This window comes from Solanum verrucosum, unplaced genomic scaffold (assembly GCF_900185275.1).
Source record: "Solanum verrucosum unplaced genomic scaffold, falcon-dt-bn FXZP01000108.1, whole genome shotgun sequence".
Lineage (NCBI taxonomy): Eukaryota > Viridiplantae > Streptophyta > Magnoliopsida > Solanales > Solanaceae > Solanum > Solanum verrucosum.
Window position 1 is genome coordinate 399,355 of NW_026020274.1, and position 24,895 is coordinate 424,249.

The window sequence follows — 24,895 nt, forward strand, 5'->3', positions numbered from 1 at the left end:
GAGTCAATAATCGAAGAACAGGACGGCTGGCCATAACTTTTGTTTCCGTAGCATTCGTAGCAAGATGTAGCGCGTGGCTAATAGTTAGCTACGGACTTTACATGATCTGTGGCTAAGGACTAACACTTATAGCTACAAAAATAATGATGTTGTAGCTGTAATGATATAGAAAATTTGCTACAAAATATATACCTATAGCAAATCATTTAAATTTTTTGCCACGACAAATAAATTATGTAGCATCTTTTATATGGTAGCCACAATATATTTTGTTGTGGAAAAACGTACACTTGATTTGTTTGCTATGAATAATCTTACTTCGTGGCTATATTATATTTTAGTCTTGTGGCAATAATATTTGTATTTAGCTACGAGTTAGAAAACTTATAGCTATGAATTAAAGTATTTGCCACAACTTTTTTTATACATGGCTAAGAATTCAACTTTTTCGACAAAATACACAATTATCTAGCTATTTTTGTTTATTTTTCTATAAAAGTTAAAAGATGAAAATGTATAGCTATAATTTTTTATAATCTATATATAGCCACAACTATAAAATTCCATTGCTACAAATGAAGGATATCGCCATAAGAATTATTAATCACAAAAATTTCGACTATAGGATCAAAATTCCAAAATAGATTTCAAGTTTCACATAATTACATATTTCAATTTTAGAACATTTACAATACATAATTCTTTTATAAGAGCTATTACGATAGTAGTATCTTGCTTAAGGCTCTAAGTGGCATCGTCTTCTCCTTTTTCTCATGCCATTATCTCCAAGTTGTTCTAATAATTCTACAAATTTACCTGCAAAATTTTGAAAAAGTAAATTAATAGTATCAAAAGGTAAAAATAATTACATTATATATAGAATTTAAGGAGTACATATAATCATATATTTTACCTAAAAACATTATTTTTACTAAAATTTCCTTTAACATCTTCTATGACCAATTTTTGAGGATTTTTGACTTGGCTAATTTGCATATTTTTCTTGTTTGACAACAATGGTAAAACTAAAAGATATTTCTCAAGTATCATATAGTCCAAAATCTGTTAAGAGATATAAAGAAAATAATAAACCATTTAGCAACAACAATTTAGAAATTGGCATCGTTGATATCAAAAGTTACACCCTTTTTCCCTTATAAAATAAATCTACGGAGTTCATTACAGAATTCATCATTAGCTTTCTAATTTTACTTTTACTTTTGTAATGCAATACTTCTATATCACTACAATTGTAGCCTATAAAAATACTAGACCACAAATTTCAATTTTTGTTTCTTAAACATCAAATCAAGTACTCAAACTACACCATATAAATTGGACATCAGATGTAATATATAAACATATGTTTGAACTAATTTGCCCATTAGATACAAACCTAACACCCTTCAATCTTCACCCCTAAATATCCTTCACATTCACATCCAAGTTTTACTTTTATTAGATAATCAAAAGCTTCTAACCCATACTACATACTGAATTTTCATTGCAAGTGCTACAAGAAACTTTTGCTAATAGAATATTCATAGTGATATTAAAACTGAAATGTATAATACGCATTATACTCATAGCGTTTTTAAATATAAGTTAAAGAAACAATAGAAATTCAGTACCTTTGTTTTCTGAATTTGAGATAAAGGAATCTGATGCTCCTCTCTTCATGAATGGATTTTGGATCTGTTTAGAGAATTTAGGGTTTTGGCTTTCCAATTCTTTTTGTCATTTTTATTTTTGCTCTCTAATAGGAAAAGAAGGCTGTAATTAGGCCCCAAAAATAGAGGGAAACGATTTGGAGGGATATTTTTCATGAATTCTTTTAAATTTGTTTTCCTTCCTCATTATTTCATAAAAAAGAAGCTTTGGTTTTAATTTTCTTTAGGTAAAACCGTAAAACTATTATATTACTATATTCGATATACAATCACATTTACTCATTTTATTTATAACTTATTAAATTATTATATATGACTCCTTCTGTTCACTTTTATTTGCCATAGTTTGACTTGACAATATATTAAGAAAATAATTAGTGATATAGGTATTTTACCAAACTATCCCCTATTAAATGATGTCTTGAAAAATAATTTAGAAAATAATTATTTAATATTGAGGGTAAAATATGAAAAAATAATAATATATTTATTCCCTTTTATGATATGTCAAAGGTGACAAGTAAAAGTTAAAATCTATTTTAGAAATAAGTGATAAGTAAAAGTGAACAAATGGAGTATTATTTAAAACTAATTTGTATTAGATATAAATAATGGTATACATACACTAAAATATTAACTATATTCAATTATTAAATTCTTAGGTCAACTAGTTATAATTATATTTATAAAAATTATTAATTAATTTAAACTAATAGTATATCACAAAGGTATCATAAATATAGATTAAGTTTGAGTAAACTTAAAATTATCAAAATACTTATAATCGAATATAATAACCTATTTATTTAAATTATAATTGAAACTCACAAGTAAGATTCTTTAAAATTGAATTGAGATGAATGATGATCAACTATAATTAAATTAGAACGATAATTGTATTATTTCAGAATATTATACGCGAGTCAAATCATAACTCTCAGAACACTTGACCAGGATGAAACCTAAGTGTGACTTATTGAAGTTTTGCTTAAATTTGATATAATTAATTAATTAAAGTAAATATAATCATATATTTATTTAATTTATATTTGAAACTTACAATTAAGCCATTGTAAAATTGAATTGAATCGAATAATATGATTAACAAAACTAATTACAAAGAAAAATTCTCAAAAAAATAGTAATTTTTGACGCACTTGATCAAGATGGAGCTTTAGCGAGACTTAGTGAAGTACCTTTTCTTAAGTTTGATAAATTAATTAATAAAATTGTTAGATATCATTACCTATTTATTAAAATTATGCCCATAAAATCAAATCGAATTATTAATACCTTTATTTACACTAGATTGATGGATAATGTTCTCATGAAACATGCTTGAGTCAAATAACAATTCTAGAATCACTTGATCAGGATGAAGCTTGAGTAGACTTGTTAAAGTTTTGTTTAAATATTCTATAATTAGTTAATCAAAGTTAATATAATCACTTATTTATTCAAATTAAATCATATATAAAATTAAATTGTATTGAATGATTGACACAACTAATTACAATAGATCGATAAATGTATTACTTCAATGAAACACATTTGAGACAAATAATAATTATGGAAGCACTTGATCAGGATGAAGTTTAAGGCGAGACTTCGAGAAATTTTGTTTAAATTTGATATGAATAATTAATTAAAATCAATTAAAATATAATTAACTATTTATTTGAACTATATTTGAAACTTACAAATAAGACTGTGTAAAATTGAATTGAATGATTAATAACTCCAGTTATATTTAGATGCAAGAAAGGTATATTTTGACGTTGCTAAAGATTATTATTGTTGCAACAATTTTAACCCGTGATAAAAAATAATTATAAGCTACAAAATTTTAACACAATGATATATTTGTGGCTATATCATCTCGTCATGACAAATAATTATAGCTATTCAACCAACCATTGTCATGCTTTTTAGTACGCAAAACAAATATTTACTTTGCCATAATATTTTGTTTTAATTAAACCTTTATGGATAAAATAATTATCATTGATACCAAAAAAATTCAACATGTGACCCAAAAAAATTAGCTACGAAATTTTATTAAAGCAGTAAATCTATAGCTATATCATTAACTTTAGCCACATTTTTTAACAACTTGAAGCAAAAATATTTATTTAGCTATAATAATTTATTTTAAATAATTTATTGTGACTAAAAGGTTATTATTGCTATGGTAAATTTCAACTCATGGCAAAAATTAATCATTAGCTACAAAATTTTACTATAGCAAAATACTTGTGGCTATATCAGTTAGCTATTGCCACAAATTTTTATACCTTGAAGCAAAAATATTTATTTAGCTACATCATTTTGTTTCAAATAATTTTTTGTGGCTAAAAAGTTGCTATTGCTACAATAACTTTTATTGTGTGGTAAAAAATTTTAACCAGCTATAAAATTGAATTGTAGAAATAAAGTTGTAGCTATTCATATAATTATTGCCACAATTATTAGCAATTGTAACAAAAATGAGGATTTAACTTCGCCAAATTAATTTTTGTGGCTAAGAAAATTTACTAATTTTTAAATATCTATAAAACTAAAATTTTTGTAGCTATTACTAAATAATAGCCACGATTTTTGAATTTGTAGGTTAAATTTTGTAGCTAAAAATAGATTGTGTTGTAGCGAGATCATCATGATCATAGTTCATGGGCTGCTCCGGAGGATCAGTAGCTACCACATCATCACCAAACTTATACAAAAAGGAAACAGATTCTGAAGCATGTTTATAATTGTGTTTGTAAGAAAATTGACCCTAAAAAAAAATAACATGTCTAGATACACGAAGCTGGTGACGAGATGCATCATAACATAGAACCCCTTTTGTGTGTCACTGTAGCCCACAAAAATACATTGTGCTGCCTTTGCTGAAAGCTTTTGTAGTTCATGTGCTGGAAAATGGGCAAAACAAACACAACCAAAAACTCGCAAGTGAGAATAATCAGGCTTCTTATGAAATAATTTGAAGTACGGTATCTCATTAACAATGACTGGGGAAGTTTGTCTACTAATCAAATATACAGAAGTATGTAGGTCAGAAACTCTTAGGCATATTAGATGTGCCCAACAAAGCCAATGTAGTTTCCAAAATATGTTGATTCTTCCTTTCTACGACTCCATTTTGTTCCGGAGTATGAGGATAAGTGCGTTGAGAAATAATTCCTTTGTTTTTGAAAAACTCAACAAGATTAGTCTTAGTGTACTCTCCTCCAGAATCAGAACGAAATATTTTTATAGTTTTATGAAACTATGTATACACATACTCAAAAAAAATTCATAATAAGAGTCGGAACCTCAGATTTATTTCAAATAAAAATCACCCATGTGTATCTAGATACATAATCAATAAATAACATAAAGTGCTTATATCCCATCCTTGACAAAGTAGGAGAAGGACCCCAAACATCACTATGTACCAAATCAAACAGATCGTCATAAAAAGATGAACTGGATGGAAAATGAAGCTTGTAACTTTTCAAACCGGCACAATTAGAACATGTCAAAGGGAGACTTAAATGAATGCCATGTGTTGATGGAATACATGATTTGAGCATGTGCTGAAGTCGAGAGGAATGAGGATGACCCATCTTATTATGCCAAAAAGTAAGCAACTTATTCGAGCGAGTAACATTAGAAGAAACATTCTGCCAACTCTACGACCCTTGGTAATGGTCATCTCGATTTTCAGATTTTGAACAACACAATCATTGGGTGAGAATTTTACAATACAATTCTGATCAACTAGCTGACCTACCGAAACCAAATTAGCCTTCAAATTAGGTACATAAAGAATGTTAGACAAATTTCCAACAGAACCAATACCTGAAGCGGGCAATGTATGTCTGTTTGCCGTATGGATAACATATTTAGAAACATCATCATACAATGAAGAAAATTGGGACAGATCTCCGATCATATGATTGGAAGCACCCGAATCTAGATGCCAAGTAGATTTAATAGAATTACTTGTACCTGAGGATGCCGAGAGTGCACTTGAGATGGCTCCGGGAAGGGCATCTGCTATAGAATCTTGAATCAGCCTTTCAAGATCATGTCTAGAAGGGAAGGAACCAGTCGATTTAGTGACATCCATTTGGTATGCTTGGTAAGCAGACCATGAACAATTTGGACGACAACGACAGTCCGAAATATGATGGCCAGTAATCATACAGTAAGCACAAAATTTCTTCTACTTAGGACAATTAGCTGTTATGTGACCAAAATCATTGCATTCATAGCACTGGACACTTATCTTAGCATTTCTTGATGAAGTATCGATAGTTGATTTTTGTGCAAGTAATGCAATAACGGATAATGGGATCGACTCTATGGTCGCCTGAGTTCTAAGCCTGGTCTCTTCAAGCAACATGGCTGCCAACACAACATCAAGAGCAGGTGTGACTTCTCTGTTCAACAAACTGCCACGAATCGACTCGAATTCAAGCCGGAGTTTCATCAAGAACTGTACCATCCTTGTCCTTTGTCGTTCTCCTAACATTTCCTTGAACCCTGCGGTAGACATATTTCTCCCAGAAATTTGATCTTGTTCTGACCAAAGCAGCTGCAAGACAGCATAAAAGGAACAAACATTTTTGTCCCCTTGTGTATATTCAATAATGTTGCGTTCCACTTCAAACTTTCGTGCTAGATTGCTTTGTTGGTAGACGTTACGCAGGTGGAGCCACATCTCTGAAGCTGAACTAAATGGTCTAAGTCCCATAACAATGTTAACATGTACCGAATTCAGCATCCAAGCGATTACCTTTGCATTATTCAAATTCCAGCGATCTAACTCTTTTTCATCTGTTGGCAGACCAACAGAACCATCTTACCACCCAAAAAGGCCCTTTCCTAGAACAAAAATTCCAAAGTGGAATTCCCATAGTGAAAAATAGGAACCATCCAATTTTGTGGAGAGCAAATCGTGCGAGGATGATTGTGAATTCATTGAGGAGACAAAATACAAGAGAGAAAGAGAAAAAAAAAAGGACAGATGCCTGTGTATAGAAAACAAAGAGACAAGAGGAACGCATGAAGATAACAAGGTACCTGTGTAAAGAAAGCAAAGAGCACAATTTTTTTTAAACAATGGCTCTTGATACCATGCTAGAGATACAAAAGATATTCCGAAAAATAGTTTTCTCTATTCATCCATGATACAGTAGAAAAGCAAATATTTATAGCTATACAATTGGAGAGTTAGAGTTCTATTCTAGGAAGGAGTATATATGGTTATAAATGTATATTTTGTAAATTAGTCCTATCTAAGAAAAAATATATTTTCTGATTACTATACAATTAGAGCTTTTTCTAACAATGTCTACTGCATGAATTGAAAATATATGCCCAAATCTTAAGGCTGACAATGGATCAGACATAATCAAATCGATTTTATCAGTATCATAACCGATTTTTCTATACCGAGCAAAATTACCAGAACCGATCCTATTGGAATCGAGTTTACCGAAACTTTTCCAAAGTTCCGATCTGGTCCTATAGGTACTAGTTTAGAACCAGATCGGATCAGTACCAAAATTGGGTCGCCATACTGGATTTTTTTCTATAAACATATAAAAAAAAATTGATGACAAGGGAAAACCCGCAGCCACTACCCTTTGGGTGCGCACAGGGTAAAATCCCTGCTCCTATGCAATAGCTTGCAAATCACATAGGACAGGTAAACCACACTACTATAAACATATATTATTATTAAATTATATATTTTATATATGTATATTATATATGTGAGTCCTACGTGATATAATACATGTAAGACTCAAATTGTCAGATAGGATGTTATGTAGAACACATGTATCTGTTTGCTTAAATTTATACAAATTTAATGGTCTAATTATCTAAAAATTGAAGGACATAAACGTAAATGTGAACTAAAACCCAATTCCATATATTATGCCTTCTTTTCAAAATCCTTACTTTGCTTGAGGAAACAATTCGAAATTAGATCCAATTCCAATGACCGGAGTTGGAGAAACCCTAGAGGACCGTATCAGTTCGTTGCCGGATGAACTTCTGATCAAAATTCTGTCTTGTTCGGCGACAAAGGATGCATACACAACATGTATTCTCTCTAAAAGGTGGCTTTATCTCTGGACTTCCATTCGTAACTTCAGTTTTGCTAATACAAATTACCGAGAAAATTTCACATCTTTTGTTAACTATATATTATCTCGTTCTGTTTCTCCCAAAATACAAAAATTCGAACTCGACTACAGTTATTGCGATGTTGAAAGCCGCTGGCAAATCACCGAATGGCTTAATTTTGCTGCTACTAGAAAAGTGGAACATCTTCTACTCTGGTCTACTGATTTAATCACTTCCCCTTTCCCATTGCCTCAATCTTTCTGCGAATGTTCGTCATTGATAACATTAGCAGTAGTTTTGGGTCGTTTTAACTTTGATGACACAGTCATAGCCTGGAAGTCTTTAAAGAGCCTAAAATTGGGGAATTTTATTATAGATGATTACAAAATTGCAAAAATATTGTCAGGCTGTCCTGTATTGGAAGATATGGAATTACATGATTTAGTTATGCTTAATGGTCCTCATCGCTTGGAATTTATGTCTTCAAAGTTAAAGACACTGAAGCTGAATGGTCAATGGTTGATTAATGATGGAAGTCTTCGTTGTGTGGAAATTTTTGCCCCGTACATTCAGCATTTGGAAATTTCAGGAGGTCTTTATGATCTCAAGTGTATTCTCGTAGATGTGTCTGCTGTGGTTACTGCGAAGCTTACTTTCAACATTATGTGTATCAAAGACATCAACGATAATTATGGTCTACATTTTGATCCTGAGGAAAACAGTTGTAGTGGCTATCATCAATTCTTTAGGTCCCTCGTCCACGGTTACCTTCTAACGTTCCGTAATGTAAAGGAGTTAACCATTGGAACTTGGTTAACAGAGGTCTGTTTTTATCTCAGAGTACTTTTCCTTGGACAGTTGAGAATTAACCTTTGTACAAATTTCACAAACTCAACTGGATGAGTTGCAGAAACTTGTGGCTTTTTTGTGTTTTTTTGTCAACTTTCGAATGTCGGGTATTTTTTTTGTCATATCTGCAATACATGTATCTGAAATCACGGATTCTTCTGTGTCGATTGTTGCTTAAAGTGTTTAGATGATTAGGTTCGCTACTTGAAGATAATAGAAAAAAGTGGATATCAGGCTCTTCCTTGGGTGCGGTATATTACCATGGCTGGTGCATATGAGTTGAGACTTGCGTAAAACCACACCGAGATGATGATCCAATCCAAATAAGTTTTGCTTGAGGCTCATATAACTCATCCAATGCTTTGAGCTCCTTTGCAGGAGATGAACTGGTTTAGCTCATAGATTTGAAGCAAATTGTTTTGTTGTGTCAATTTTTGTTATTCTTGTATTTGACTTTATTTCTTATATGTTACCCACATTTTCTTGTATAAAGATGTCTGCTGATTACTGTCGTGTTGCATATACTGTTAAAGAAATTCAATAGATTTGTCACATTACTTATGTTGCCATGGAGTACTTTCTTTTTGTACTTATTGCTTTCTCCATTCTTTATATTACTAGTTTCATTGGGATTATTGCAACAGGTTCTGTGCATGTTGCTGTTCAAAGGGACTGTACTTCCAGAAATGAAATGCAAATATCTGACGCTGGAGTTGCATGTGAAGAGGTTTAATTTGTATGGAGTAGCTGGTCTTCTGCGAGCATCAAGTCATGTAGAGACACTCAACATAAATATATATACGGAGGCACTAGACATAGAGGGACGCGACATAGATTTATCAACAAAATCTGTAACTTCCTCTCTTCTTTTAAATCCATTCATTTTATGAGTTTAATCACCCCTCCTTAGAATTTTTCTTTTGTCACGGCAAAGCTTAACATTAGTTGGTTGGTGTTGTTGCTTTCTTTGAGGCAAATGAGGTCTGAAACGGAAAGGGTTGGGTGCCATCCACTCTTTGCTTGGGTTACGTAGGCCATGAATCTTTAAGATAGGAACAATCATCATAATCTGTTTAAAAAGTACCAATAAGATTTGTTGGTTCTGAAATCATTTTTTCCCCACTTTTGTGCAATATCCATGAGGCTAACTTGAATTTAGTCCTGATTAAATTCTCTTTCTCCAGCTTGAAGATACCCACTGCCACTTTGAGTTATCAGATTTGGTCAAAGGAGATGATATTGATTTGCATAACTGGATTTTATTTGGGTTTCCCAACCTCAAGAATGTTAAGATTATCAACTCCCCCGGAGAGCGGTGCTTTAAGGATCATTTCAAACAGGGCTTTGACAAGCTTTTGAAACTTTCAGAATTTCTGTTAAAGAATGCAACAGTTTTGGAGAAGTTCGTGATATCAAAGGGAATAATGTGCAAGATATGTTCAACCAACTGTGTGTCCACATTTTTATCTCAATTGGCTGAGGAATTGTTTTGTTGCCCAAGATCCTCTACAAATTGTGTGATTATCTACTAGTAGTGAGCTTGTGATGATTAGACTGCAAGTAGTTTTCTATCTTAGGATACACGAGATGTTGCCTTATATTGAGTTTTTGGCGAATACCCATACAATCATGACTTGTCTATGCAATTAATTACTTATCTTGTGGCATACCAAATGTTATGATGTCTTAGTTTCTCATTCTTGAAGCTTTCAGTTCTGATGAATCATTATATTTAAGTCATATAAGAATGTATGGTTAGATCTCTTTATTTGATTCGTCTGAAATATCCATTCTTCAGGGAAAATTTAGATGACGATAAGGGGTTTCAAGAAATAGTTTCTGTTTTACCTTTGTTGCAATAGAGCTACTGTTCTGTTTTGCTGAAGAGGATTTTAATGAACTTTGCAAAATTGTCATTGGAGTCGAAGTATAATTCTGTCGATTTAAGGTTACAACTTCCTAGTTTTTAATCCTTGATACAGACTATTTGAATTTTTTTGCATTAAGCTTTGCTAGTATATATAAATAGCCTAGCTACATTTTCTCTGTCTGTTTGGCTGCAGACTAGCAGTGAGCTAGCTACATTTTCTTGCCGGACTGTTCATTAGCCTACCATTCTACAACATGTAATGGACCCATTACCATTCTCTTTCTTAAAGCGACATCGGGTGTGAGCTTTGGTGTTAACATTTAGCAAAGAGGCAAATTGAACATTTTACCAGATATTACTTTGTATAAAATTCTACTAAGCTACCAGATATTACCATTGAACGTCAATCAAGTAAGCTTGGTGCTTTCAATGGAGGATACATCTACAAGTCTACACCTGAGATTGTAGAGATCTCCAGATATTTCCAAAATACGGAAGATATGGGTCAAAAATTTCTGACTCTCAATCTTCCCGCCGATCAAACCAATAATGGTTCAAGTTTCCAATGCAGGGAAACCTGACAATATTTTCACAATTTGGTTATCGTCTAACACCATAATTCCCAACTTGATGCTCTTTAGAGAGTTCCACGATATGACCGTTGGAAGATCAAAAGGACAAGATTGAACATCTAAAGATATCAAGGATGAACATATGTAGTCTATAGAGAGATTCAGGAAATGAGATCTTTTCATCATATGACCACAATACAACATTTTCCACTTTCCTCTCAACAGTAAAACTAAAGCAGCGATTGACTAAGGAGTTGTAGTCAGACCAGAGATTGTAGTCTAATGGAATTCGAGGAACTTTTTATATTTGGAAGAGAGGGAATGAGCTAATGCATAATCAATAAAAAGTTTTGAAGTTAAGAGTTGACGATTGGATTTTGCTGTTAGAGATTTTTTAGGGACGATATAAATTCCGATTGTTATATTCCATTTTTAGCGATTAAATTTGTCCTTTGTAGATTATTATTCCGGTCGTTAAAATCCTTTATGACGATAACAAATCCGGTCACTATAATTGATTTTAGCTACTAGATTCTCTAATTACTCGTTTAACTTTTCCCCTCTAATTCAAGCACACAAATATTTGAATACATACAAAACAATCATTATTCCGTTAAAATTTCATAATTAACTGCAAAGAAGCATAACATTACATTGAAAAACAAATAAAACCATCTAAATTGTAAGACATTATAATTGTCTCTTAACAAATGAGGAAATAAAGCACCGATAGGGAAAATTGAGTTTTTTATTGAATGAGAGAAAGCAATAGAGAAAAATTTCTTCTGTGTATTTCATTCAAACTGTACATGTGCATTTATACAAAATGAAAAGAATAAATCTGTTACTATACTACCAGCTGTCCTTCTCTCATTTGTTTCTCTCTAACTGACTAATTGTAAATGTACAAAAATAAATAAAAACGATATCTACATATATAAAGGAATATATCTGGAATGTTCCTTGGACAGCTGTCATGATTCCCAAATGAACGATCAAGATGAGTTTGATGAAGATAAGATCTGATTGTGATCAAAGGTTGAGATGATTTCGAGAAATAGGAAAGAGAATAAAAATGTCCTAAAAATGAGAGATAATCAAACTTTGTCCCTGACCTTTTGTCCATTCTCTTTGAGTTCTGAATCGAGTTCACTTCCATGGTGAAACTCAGTGTTGTGATCACCAACATTTTTCTACATTGAAAATGTCATGTGGTATTTTTGACTCATTAAATAATAAGATCGTTTTTTGAATATTGAAAGACATCTTTTGACCAAAATATAAACGGAGGACATATTCCATAGTGAGAGAGTATTTTTGACTTTTTTCCAAAAAAAAAAAAAAAAAAGCCCTAACTAAAAGTAATAATGTTGTTTCGTCTTCTCAATCATCTTATCGGAAAATTCATGTTCAACGTGATGAAATTGTTCGTACTATATAGGAGGACTATATTAAAGAGTTGTTTCATGATTGCATGAGCAGTTTATCAAAAACTCAACATAAGACGACATTTACCGCATCCTGACATGGCACACTGTTTGCAGTTATTAGTCATGGAAAGCTCACACCTTGACGATAATCACAGAACTTGTGGGGGATCTTGGGCAACCTAACAATTTCTCAATCAACCAAAAATAATATCGGTTTTCACAGTTCATACTTCATTGTACATCTCCGGCACTCTCTTATCTTTGATATAATAAGCTATTGTTCCACAAATATTTTGCAACCTCTAGTAAGCTATTTAAGCCCAACTCAAATCTACCTAATATATTAAGATTTTAGGTGAATCAAACAGATGTATCATAACCCTCTTATAATACGACCTTAAGTTAAAAAAATAGCATTTGACTGCATTGTAAGTCTCAATCATAATTGACTACAGAATCTTTGTGATAAACTAACAGTAGAAACACCTTCTGATAATAATACCTTGATGTCATTGACAAAGTTTGCAAAACACATCATTTCATAACCCTAATTATGAGAAAAAGTATGGCTAGTCAATCTAAGGAAACAGCCTGCTAGAATTTCTGAAACATATGCACAACATCTAAAATGCGACAAAGAAAAGTTTTATGAGAAACCAAACAACCATAACACTGGTATGTCACAAGGACATGATAACAAGAACAAATAGTTATTAGTTACATAGACAAATTCAAGATTTTCACCAGCAGTAAATCAAAAGCTAATTATGAAGTAACATTTATGGTACTGAAACAGAAAACGACTTGCAATCTAGTCACAGAAAGCTCCCTCCTCGCAAATGATCACAAAACTGGTTGAGGATCTTGGGCAACATACCAATTTCTTAGCCAATCGAGATGAATATCGAGAAGCACAGTTCATTGAACAGATACTACAAATTTTTCACCTTGATATAATTACGAACTTCTCCAAAACTTTTGTATTCTTTAGTAGAAATTCTGAAAAGTTGAAAAGATCATCATAATCCCATTCAAGATGCTCCTTCAAGAAGATCTTGGAAGCATTGACAACCTTGACATTCTTAAGGTTGGAAAACTCGAAGCTTGACAGGAAATGAATATCATGTTCTTTGGCCAAATATCCCAACTCAAATGCGCATTGCTCAAGATCCAACTGGAAAGAGAATATAGTCAAATGAAAATCATAATACACAAAACTTACAAAATGTGATTTCATAGGACAAGTGTCTGGTATAGAACAATTTCTGAATCGACCAATCTTCAATGGTTCTGGGAAAATGATTACAGAAGTTGTTCCTCTTAGGATGAATCTTGGAATTGGTAGACCAAGCTAAGAGAAACAACTCTTAAGTTTGTCGACAATTTTTTTAACATGAAGTTTTGTAGTGACAAACGTCTCTCGTTGATAATCAAAGATATATTTGCATGATTGCATCCATTTTGGAACACCGTTCAATGTAGGAAAGGGGGAGGGATGTTAAAACTTCCTACAATGGATGTGCAAATAAAAGAGCAAAAGTTGCAGGAAGTTACAGAAGTAGTTGCCATTGTTATGTTGAGTGTCTCCACATGAGTCGAGGCTCGCAACAGGATAGCTGCTCCATAGAAATAAGGCTCTGTGATATGCCAATCCAGAGTTAGACACTTGCATTTCAATTCTAGAAGCGACATCTTATCAAACTGCATCAGTACCTGAGGTGGTAATCCCAATGAAACTAGTGAACGTTCGAGAAACCAAGAACAAATGAAAGGAAGAAAAATCCTATGTAGACAAATAATGTTATGGAAAATCTGACCATCTACCAATGTAGCTGAATGGTAGAAGAAGTAGCCGACCTTAGAAAGTTGACAGAAAGATTGCAAAAAGTCAGGAGAGTTTTGTATTTGTAAAAAGTTTAAAAGTCCTCAAATTGTGTTATATTCTTAGTGTTTTCTCTTTTTGATATCTATATACTAAAAAGCAAGTAAGGTCAACAAACCTAGATGAAGCAAGTCCCAATCGTTAACTCAGTTGCATTGCTCAACTTTTGAAGATAATCTTCGATGAGTGTCTTTTTAACTTGATGCTCATCAGGACCTTGATCAAACCAAGTCCGGTTCATTTGGAAAGTAAGCTTTGCACTGATCAGAGAGGATACATTTACTAGCCTACACCTGAGATCATACATATATCCGGAGATCTCCAAATGTTGAATATAAAATATCCAAAGAGAGATCATCAGAGTTATAGTACGGCAAATGATTTTCGAACTTAAGCCTCTATAAATTTGAAGAACTAATTTCCATATGACGGAATCCGGAGAATTCAAGAGATTCGAGGATTTCCAAAGCAGGACAACCTGAGAGTATGTTTACAATTCTGTCATCATCTAAGGTTATGTCATTCAATCGTAGGGTCTTTAAAGACTTCCAATCTATGACGACTTCCTTATCAAGTATACAACACGTGAGATCTAATGTTATCAAGGAAGAACACTTGTAGATAGTGTCAGGCAAGTCAATAGAGTCATTCTCATATGAATCTGACAACAGTACAATATTTTCAACATTCTTTTCAACAATAGTAGCAAGCCATCGGGAGATTGGGAACAATAATTTATTTTTATTTTTCTCCTCATCAGTAGGAACCCATCGGCTGATTTTGAAATCTACTATGTCATCAACAAATCCGACTCGTTGCTCGTATTTGGACAGGTGGGTGAAATTCAAATGGAAGTTTTTAATTTTGGAACAAGTAGAATGATCTAATACATAATCGACAAAGGATATGAAGTTTTTCCTTTGCGATTTATCTTTACAAGAGAAAAAGAAGCTATCAATTGAAGGCCATAGATGCTCCCACCTTTTTGAGAGAACAGATGTTGTGAAGGTATCTTTTGTTGGCAAAAGTGAGAGAATCAGAATAAGAAGAGAATCCAGCAACTTACTGCTTTGACTCTGATCTTCAACTCTTTTCACTTTCTTATTTGTCTCTTCAACTCTTTTGCAAGGCCGTAGATCCATCTTTTGGGTGCAGAAAGGTTTGCTAGGGTTTGAATGATTTTCCCTTTTCTATGCAAGACGCATTTCCCTTTGTGTTTGTTGGGTTATCCTAATGTTTTTCAAGAATTTGGGTTGAAAAGAGCTAGTGTGATCACTCAGTATTCTACCGACAATCAACTACTGGTATTATTCTTATAGTTGTCTATGTTGATGATACTGTTATTACAAGAGATGATTGTGCATGATTTTCTTCTCTGAAGAAGTTTTTACACACCAAGTTTCATACCAAAGACTTGGGGAAGCTGAAATGCTTCTTGGGTATAAAAGTAGCAAGAAGCAAGAAAGGGATTTTCTTGTCCAAAGAAAGTATCTGATTGACCTGCTTGCAGAAACTAGAAAATTGGGAGCTAAGCCATGTGGCACACCAATAGTTCCTAATGTACGTAATACTAAGGATGATGGTGTTCCAGAAAGATACAAAAGGTTAGTTGGGAAACTGAACTATCTCACTACACGGTCAATCTTATCGGTCAATTTATGTCTATACCAACAGTCAAACACTGGGCAGCCTTGAAGCAAATCTTATGTTATTTGAAAGAAGCTCTTGGATTGTACATCATGGAATGTATGGTATGTAAACTAGTTGAATGAAATAACTTGCTAAAACTGAATTTAAAGAGCTGAATGAATAACTCTGTAGACTCAACTGAATAGTAATGCATGCATGTGTACAAGATAGATTGAAATAAAGTCAAATGGCAATCCCGAAACTCTTGTTTTATGTAGATTGAGATCTTACTAGTCAGCTTGTTGTTGAATCTTTGTATTTAACGCTAAGGTCATAAAGACGATACCAATTGGGACCAAACCTTTCTATCTTCTTCTTCTCTCTTTTTGTTCCCGCCTTTCAAGGATATGTTTCATTATCTGTTTGATTTGCCTAGAATCTTTATTCTTAAGGCAGAATTTAGTTGGCTGGGACAGGTTATAATGGGTTGTGAAAAATCCAACTTCATTTCTTTATTCTCTTCTATTGCAGTGAATGATAATATTGTGAAATGAAGTGTTTGACATTAGCTCTGTTATACAAGCCTTATATTTTGGTTAAAAGTATGTATCCATTTACATAATAAAAAATGAATTAATTTTTTTTCTAAGTTTTCCCTTATTTACATATCCCTTATGACATACCAACTGTTATTGTTGTTTGAGTTGTCGTGAAGCTTTTATTGTGTTGCACTTTAGATGTTGTACATATGTTTTGGAGTGACTTCATAGGCTTTTGTCCCTAGATCTGTCAAGATGGGAAGATCTACAAGCAATGCTTTTTTCTGATAAATATGGTTATGAAATGTTATGTTTTGCTACCTTTGTCCATATGACATCAATCTATTATGACTTAGCTTGGAGATAGTTACCTTTTGGGCATTTCTTGGAAGGAAGAGATTTGTACTGTTTGTTTATCGCATGTGATCTGTAGCCAATTGTGATTGAACTCACAATGCGGTTGAATGCTTTTACTTGTACTTTCATGATGATACATCTGCTTGATTCACCTGAAATTGTCATTTATCAGGCACAAATTTGATTCAATTCAAATAGCTTGCTCGGCGTTGTAAAAAAAATCACGGACCGACCTTGATAAATCCCATGCAAAACAATTACCTTTTTTTTTTTTTTTTTGATAAAGTAAAGTTGTATTCTTCAGCAATGAGGGTATGCTGGCAACCATCAAAAGATTTACATCAGTGACCCAAAAAAGACCAACGCAAGAAATTGCTACTAAACTTATAAAGAAGAGAAAAAATTTAAAATCTGTCCAGCATCCTCTATACCCTCCTCATTACACCAAAAACAGAAGGTCTTCATACAACACCATTTGATCCTTTGTACTGATTCTGCAGTATTTTCCATACACCTCTTGTTTCTTTCTCTCCAAATAGTCCACCATATACAAGAGGGTATCATGTTCCACCACTTCTTCTTGCTCTTACTCCCCCCTCTTCTCACCCAGCAACTAAGAAGGTCTGCAGTGTGTTCTGGCATTGTCCAGTTTGTGTGTGTTCTGCTTAGAAAAATGGCCCATAATTGAGCAGTGACTTTGCAATGGAGGAATAGATGGCTATTATGCAAAACAATTACTAGTATCTTTTATCCCCTTTTTTTGGTTAACTACTGTTATTTAGGTAGTTTAAGGCAATCTATTGTAGGACGATGTTTGTGAGAATAATAACTATATATGTACTGAACTTTTGATAAGTGCCAAACAATGTTGCTTAGCATTTGTGTTGAATAAAAACACCACTCTCTGCTCCTTATAAATTAAATTGTACACGCGAGTAAACCTAGCTACATTAAGGCCAGTCATGGCACGCCAACAGGGATCCTACTTATGTGATACCCCTGGATATCCCACAATGGAGACAACTCCTCCTACAGGATGGATTGTGCAGAAATCATGTGACATTCCTACACATGAGTTACAAAGCTGATTGTGCAGAAACTGTCTTATGCATCAGCACTTACGTGTATGTCAAAATGTCTCAAATGCGAGCTCTGGATCCAGCTTAGTTTAGGCTGGAACAACCGTGCATAATGCATGCTTGCAGTATTTTTCAAGGCCAACAACTATTAGGGGGTCATGGCTGAATAATGCAGGTTGAATATAATGTGTGGTAGGAAAATTCCCCACAAACTGATGCTGTCCGATCTAGGCTTACCATGAGTGTACTCAATTTAGGTTTGATTTCTAAGAGAACTTTAGTTTCCTCACCTGAAGCAAATGAAGCTAATAAATTCTGGGTTTTTTTTCTTGTGATAGAAACTTTAAGATGATAACATATGATATGAGTGGGCGTTACTGTTAGTCTCTATGTTGTCGCTTTATAGTATTTTGAACAAGTCCAAAGCATTGATCTTTAGGTGTATTTAAAGCGCACAGATGGATGCCTGGGGCGTAAGCCTTACCGAATTAAGTCCCATACGTGAGTGTAATGACGTTTTGCAAGTTCTCCGCCTCATGAGTGAGTCTCAGAAAAAGTCTTCTAAAACGTAGGACCAAATTCATAAACAAACACTAATTTGAAGTCATTTGAAAAATTGTTTATGTCCAAACCTCCGGGTGGGAATATTGAGGACTTTTTGAAAAAGAGTTGACGATCTAAGAAGACAACAAAGTATTAACTTGGCGATTCCAAATTCTTTTGGACCAAAATCATGACTTCTGGCGTTAATGACGGAACTGATAGAAGCAGTAATTTAAGAAATCGATCATCCAAAATCAAATTAGTCAGTTGTCAGACTCTTAGTTCTAATTGCCAGCACGAGGCATTCACAACCTCTATTCTCTCTAAGAAGACTTTGTTGACTATGTATTAGCTCATTCTGCTTCTTCCAACATAAAAAGATTTGAGCTTGAACATCATCTGTATCCATACAAATCACATATCAGTCAATGGCTTAGAATTGCTGTTAAAACAAAAGTAGAAGATGTTGTACTCTGGTCCACTGATTTAATCACATTGCATGAATTTTTCTGCGCCTGTTCGTCAATAATATCATTAGTTTTGGGTCGTTTTAACTTTGATGCTGACGTGGTCATAGCATGGAAGTCTCTAAAGAGCATAAAGTTGTGGAGCTTGTTTTTAGACAATGGCAAAGTTGCAAATGTCAGGCAGTCCTTGTTGCCTAGAAATTAGGTCTTCAAAGCTAAAGACACTTAAGCTGCAAGAACATTGGAAAGTAGGTCTTCAATTTTCTTGTATTTTTTTGAAATATTTGCCCCGTACCTTCAGCATTTAGAAATTTCAGGAGATCTGTATGATCTCAAGTGTATGCTTGTAAACGTGTCTGCCGCGGTTACAACTAAGCTTACTTTCAACATTCTGTGTATCAAAGACATCCTGGAGTCCTTCCTTTTTTTTGTTAATGCTTTCTCCATTCTTTATATTACTATTTTCATTGGGATTATTGCACCAGGTTCTATGCATGTTGCAGATCAAAGGGGTTTCGCTTCCAGAAATGAAATGCGAATAACTGATGCTAGAGTTGCATGTGAGGAAGCTGGCCTTCTGTGAACATCACCTCATGTGGAGACGCTCAATATAGATATATATCAATTTAGCCTGTAACTTCCTGGAACTTACTCTCTTCTTTTCACATCCATTCGTTTATGAAGTTTAACTACCCCTCCTGAGAATTTGTTTCTGAAGGAGAATGCTAATATCTTTAAATATCAGTAATAAATTTTCTGTGTCGTTGCTTCTATATTTGCACAGCAGAAATAAACAGTGGCCTTGTCTTCTTCTGCATCAATTAATGAAGCCTTCTGATACATTTCTATTTGGTGCCACTGGGACTGGTGGCTTGTTACCTCAACTGCTCATTTCTAGCAATTTGCAAAGCAACCTTTTGATTGGAATGAATCATAGAAAGAAGGAGTTTTAAGCAGCATTGACTTTGTTCAGTAATGCCATTTGTAGACAGCACATGGTAATGTGTGAAAGAGAACATGTCCCGATACCTCTTCGTCTTAGCCATGGAATACCTAAACAGGTCCCTGAAGCAACTGAATCAAAATCCTGACTTTAATTACCATCCTAAATGCAAGAAGATGGAACTGATGCACATTAGCTTTGCAGACGTCCTACTGTTGTATTGTAGAGCTGATAGGATCTCAATCAAACTGATGCTGGTTGCTTTTGAGCACTTCTCTGATGTATCTTGACACAAGGCAACTTTGGAAAAAGTACTCTTTCTATGTTGCTCGAGTGAGGTACTGGACATCCAAATTGCTATCCTACAGTGGCAGAGTTCAATTGATAAAAAGTGTATTATTCGAAATGCAAACCTATTGGGCATAGGTATTCCTCCTGCTGAAGAAGATTATCAACTGAGTGACTGGGATTTACAGAAACTTCCTATAGACAGGGGGTGGAGAATACACTAGGAGAGCTCTCGTGGCATGGGACACATTGTGCTTACCCAAGTCTGTGGGGGGTGGGGAGCTTAATATATTGAACTTCTCACACTGGAACAAGGCTGCAATACTCAAATTATTATGGGCCATAGCAAATAAGAAAGAAAAGTTAAGGGTTCATACGTTCCACGTAAAAGAGAACTCTATAGACAAGTGGTTACGAAAACACCAGGTGCAAGATCTTGGTTGACTACGGGGACCCCCTGCCACACTGCGCTTGACAGTTTCATCGACAAAGGTGGGTTCAACATCAACAGAGCCTATAATTCATTTCTTCCACAATTGCCTAAAGTTGCATGGAAGAAACTTACTATGGCAAAGTGACTGATCCCATAACATCAGTTCATTCTATGGCTAGCGCTACAAAAGAGATTTGGTATCTAGCTCAGAGGGAAACTACTCTTGAAATTTGAGGTAATTTTGGGAAAAATTAAAGAAGTTTGAAATTTGGGATTTGTTAATGTTCTTTATGCGTTCTTGGTCTTCTTAAGGAAGAAGAGGCAAAAAGAGTACATTTGATCCAAAAACTCCAATTGAAATGTGTTAAAAAGTTGTTTGAGATGTAAAAAATGGTTTTGCAAAACCCGAGTTAATAAAAATGACATGGATGAACATTTTTTTTAACAACAATGGCATAGATGAACCAAACTTTTAACAGATGGCATAGATGAACCTTTTCTGAAAGTTCGATGGCATATTTGAGCCTTTTCCCTTTAAATAATAACACAATTTGAGGATTTTTACTCATTATAGATACAAAGTATTGGTATTAATACAAAACTCTCAAAACTTTTTGCTATCTTTTTATCAACTTTTCAAAGTCGTCGCGTACTTCTTCTACCATTCAACTACATTGTTAGATAGTCAGATTTGCCATAACATTATCTGTCTACATAAGATTTTTCTTCCTTTTTGATTGTTCTTGGTTTCTCGATCCTTCAATTATTTCATCTGGATCGCCACTCAGGTACTGATGTAGTTTGAAGAGAGGTTGTTTCCAGAATTGAAATGCAAACATCTAACTCTGGATTTGCATATCACAAAGTTTTATTTCTATGGAGCAACTATCCTGTTGGGAGGCTCGCCTCATGTGGAAACACTCAACATAAATGTGGAAACTATCGATAACTCCCTGCAACTTTTGCTCTTTTATTTGCACATTCATTTTAGGAAGTTTTAACATTGCTCCCCCTTCCCACAAGGAACAGTTTATCAAAAGGGATGCAAACAATAGGGTACGTTGGATTTTTTTAAAGAGTGTCGACAAATGAACAACTCACTATAACAGCATAATAATAAAATAAAAAAAAGCAAAATTCAAATTACATGATTGAAACATATTCAAGTATTCCCTCCATTCCTTTTACTAGTCCAATGTTCAAAAATATGTTTTTTTTAATTTGTTTATTTTAACAAATTAACGGATTTTTTTTTCAGTTTTAAACCCTTATTATTTAATTATTTCCCAAAATTTATAGGAATACATTACTAGTAATCTAAGTTAGATTTCAAATCCAAATTAATACATGCAACTGTGTAAAATAAGTACTTCATAAATGATATTTCAAAAGGAATGCATAATTTATGCTAGACTAGTTAAAGGAAAGAGAGAATACATTATCACCACTCGACTATTTTTGATGTAATCTCAGTAGCCTAATTAAAAATGTTAATAAATATTTTTTCCTTTATATAAGGCATCAGACAATAACTCAAAAACTCAAAATTAATTTTATTGCCAAGAAATAAGATGTAAGAATAAAATAGCAAAAAACTTAAAATTTAAACAACATATAATATGTCAATCCCCAACTAGTGCAAATTGCAGAGAATGTAATTTCTTGTACCAGATACTTGTACTGTAAATCATTGTTTTGTAACTTTTGTACATTATGATTTTCATTTGACTGTATTCTCTCTCCAGTTGAATCTTGATCAATGCGCATTTGAGTTAAGATATTTGGCCAAAGAACATGATATTCATTTCCTGTCAAGCGTCAGGTTTCCCAACCTCAAGAATGTTAAGATTGTCCGTTCTTCCAATATGCGTTTGAAGGAGCATCTTGAATGGGATTATAATGAACTTTTCAAAATTTCAAAGAGAATGCAATGATTTTGGAGTCGTTTCTAATTATATCTAGGAGAGAAACGTGCAAGAGTTGTTCTATGAACTGTGTTGCTCAATATCTTATTCGATTGTTTCACAAATCGCAAGTATTTTGTTTCCGTGCACCTGAAGTGTTATCTTTGCCCTCATGACATCCCAAATTTTATGGTTGCTTGGTTTCTGATGAAACATTTCTATATGTTGTACTTGTGTTTCTGAATTTGTAGCTAGGCTTGTTTCCCTAGATCAACAAGCCACACTTTTCGTCTGATTATTAATTAGGCTCATTAAATTCTGTGTTTTCTAAACTTTGTCGATAACAACAAGGTATTATTACTGGGAGGTGGTACCTTATAGACATTTTCAGAGAAGAAAGAGGTGCGTACTGTTTGTTTATCTCAAAGAGGTGGTATCCGCTACCTACATTAGAACCCGACTATTATGGATTCGTGCCAGGTAGGGCCCATTCGGGGGTAGCGCTACGGCGTATTCAGGATTTCGAGATGATGGATGCACTATTACGAAAAATGTGGATCTAAGATATAAATTTAATCGGTTTGATATTTAGGCTTTTATCACTAAAATCAATTGACTGAACCCATTGATCATATGTTATATCATCCCATACTACTAGTTTTAATATACACATTTAGTTTAATTATATAAAAAATTTCAATGCTAAAAATATTAGGAATTTCCAATGCGACAAACTTGAAAACTTTGAAAATATTAAAGATATATAAAATGCTACCAACAACCACTTACAGAGGTGTGATCCAATTTTAGAAAGAAAAATAAATAAGATAGATATAAGATTCAAATTTCCAATCACTAATGCATTATATGATAATTCGAGTGTGGGTTCATACATCTATATTTAAATATTTTTAAAAAATATAACACTACTATATATAATTTCGAGAGGAAAGTATGGGTTTCATGTGAACCTAGTGACCTCCTCCTGCATACGCCCCTGATGCTACTGTTATCTCCTGTATTCAGATTAGCAAACCAGAAATAATAAAAGATGAAAAGAAAAACACAAAGAACTATCCGAGTCCACAGAACCTATTGTGTGTCCTTAAGAAATTTAATCTCCTCAAGTACCCGAGGTTGCAGATTAATTCCTCCCAAGATAAAACGGATTAACCATTAAAGAAGTAGCGGTACCTCAAACTTCGATAATTTCAACGAACTCAAAATGACAGCAACGAATCACACACACAGACACGATCGATCGATTTTGTTTTGTAAGAAATGTATGCAAAATAAGGGAAGAATTCGATACAGAAAAATGAGAGAAAACCTCTCTATTTATAGCCAACAAAGGGTAAAGGTCACAACTCTTTGGAAAGAAGACAACCTTTCAGAAAGAAGACAACCTTTCAGAAAGGTCACAACACTTTGGAAAAGGCATAACCTTTCAAACGGTCACAATCCTTTAGAAAGGACGCAACCTTTCATAAAGTTCACAACCCTTCGGCATAGTCACAACCCTTCATTTCTTGTTCACACCTTTAAAACCCAACAATCCCCCACATGAATAGGAAATGGCTATTGTTAAAACATATGCATGAAAAACTGTGTGATTCGTAATTAAAGATTAATTGCCTCTATATAAGTGGGTTTCCCTTTGAACTTTCCGTAGTGAACATATATCGGATATACTCGGTCAATCGGTAGATTTGATATCTTTGAACCGTTGAGCTTTGGTGTATACCTAGACAACATAAGTCACACAATCAACCCTTGAACTATTTTTGGTTCTCATTGTTTTGTTCGTTTCAGCCATGAACACGTCTCGGTTTATAAGTGCATAGAGAACTGGCCTTACCGAATTCTCATTGAAGCGGCTTACACTTCACACTTACATAGGTGATTTCTAAATGTGTTATCCCGTAGATACACCATTTGATATACCCTATATCAAACTTAGAAATCATTAAAAGGTCCTAATGTCTTTATCCTTGTTACTGAACATTGTCTTATCATGAGAATGGACCATAAAAAATATTTTGACAATGTTGAACCATCATCAATGACTTTGTTTGATCTTTTTGAACCTAGATCTTGGGATCTCCAGTCTTATAAGTAGAGTTACCGCCACAATGACTTGTTCTCGGCCATAGTACCATTCCTTTTGATAATCTATCAACTCCCTCTCTAGTTAGGCCTTTTATAAGTGGATCCGACACATTATCCTTTGACTTTACATAGTCAATTATGATAATTCCACTAGAGAGTAGTTTTCTAACGATATTATGTCTACATCATATATGAGGAGACTTTCCGT

At 33.7% G+C, this 24,895-nt stretch overlaps 3 protein-coding genes and 1 pseudogene across 3 annotated transcripts in view; 3 read left to right on the forward strand and 1 right to left on the reverse strand.

The window, feature by feature from the left end:
* Window positions 1-24,895, forward strand: part of LOC125834078 (uncharacterized) — a 198,416-nt gene that overhangs the window by 151,665 nt on the left and 21,856 nt on the right. The gene's annotated exons all lie outside the window — the stretch shown is intronic.
* LOC125833820 (putative F-box/LRR-repeat protein At3g18150) lies at window positions 7,665-8,696 on the forward strand. The gene has a single exon (XM_049512989.1). It carries the CDS (start codon window positions 7,665-7,667, stop codon window positions 8,694-8,696), a length of 1,032 nt encoding a protein of 343 aa, XP_049368946.1.
* LOC125834077 (uncharacterized) lies at window positions 9,203-10,315 on the forward strand. The gene is made up of 2 exons (XM_049513247.1): window positions 9,203-9,493; window positions 9,827-10,315. Exons 1-2 carry the CDS (start codon window positions 9,203-9,205, stop codon window positions 10,172-10,174), a joined length of 639 nt encoding a protein of 212 aa, XP_049369204.1. The 3' UTR covers window positions 10,175-10,315.
* Window positions 13,326-15,538, reverse strand: LOC125833821 (F-box protein At5g03100-like; annotated as a pseudogene).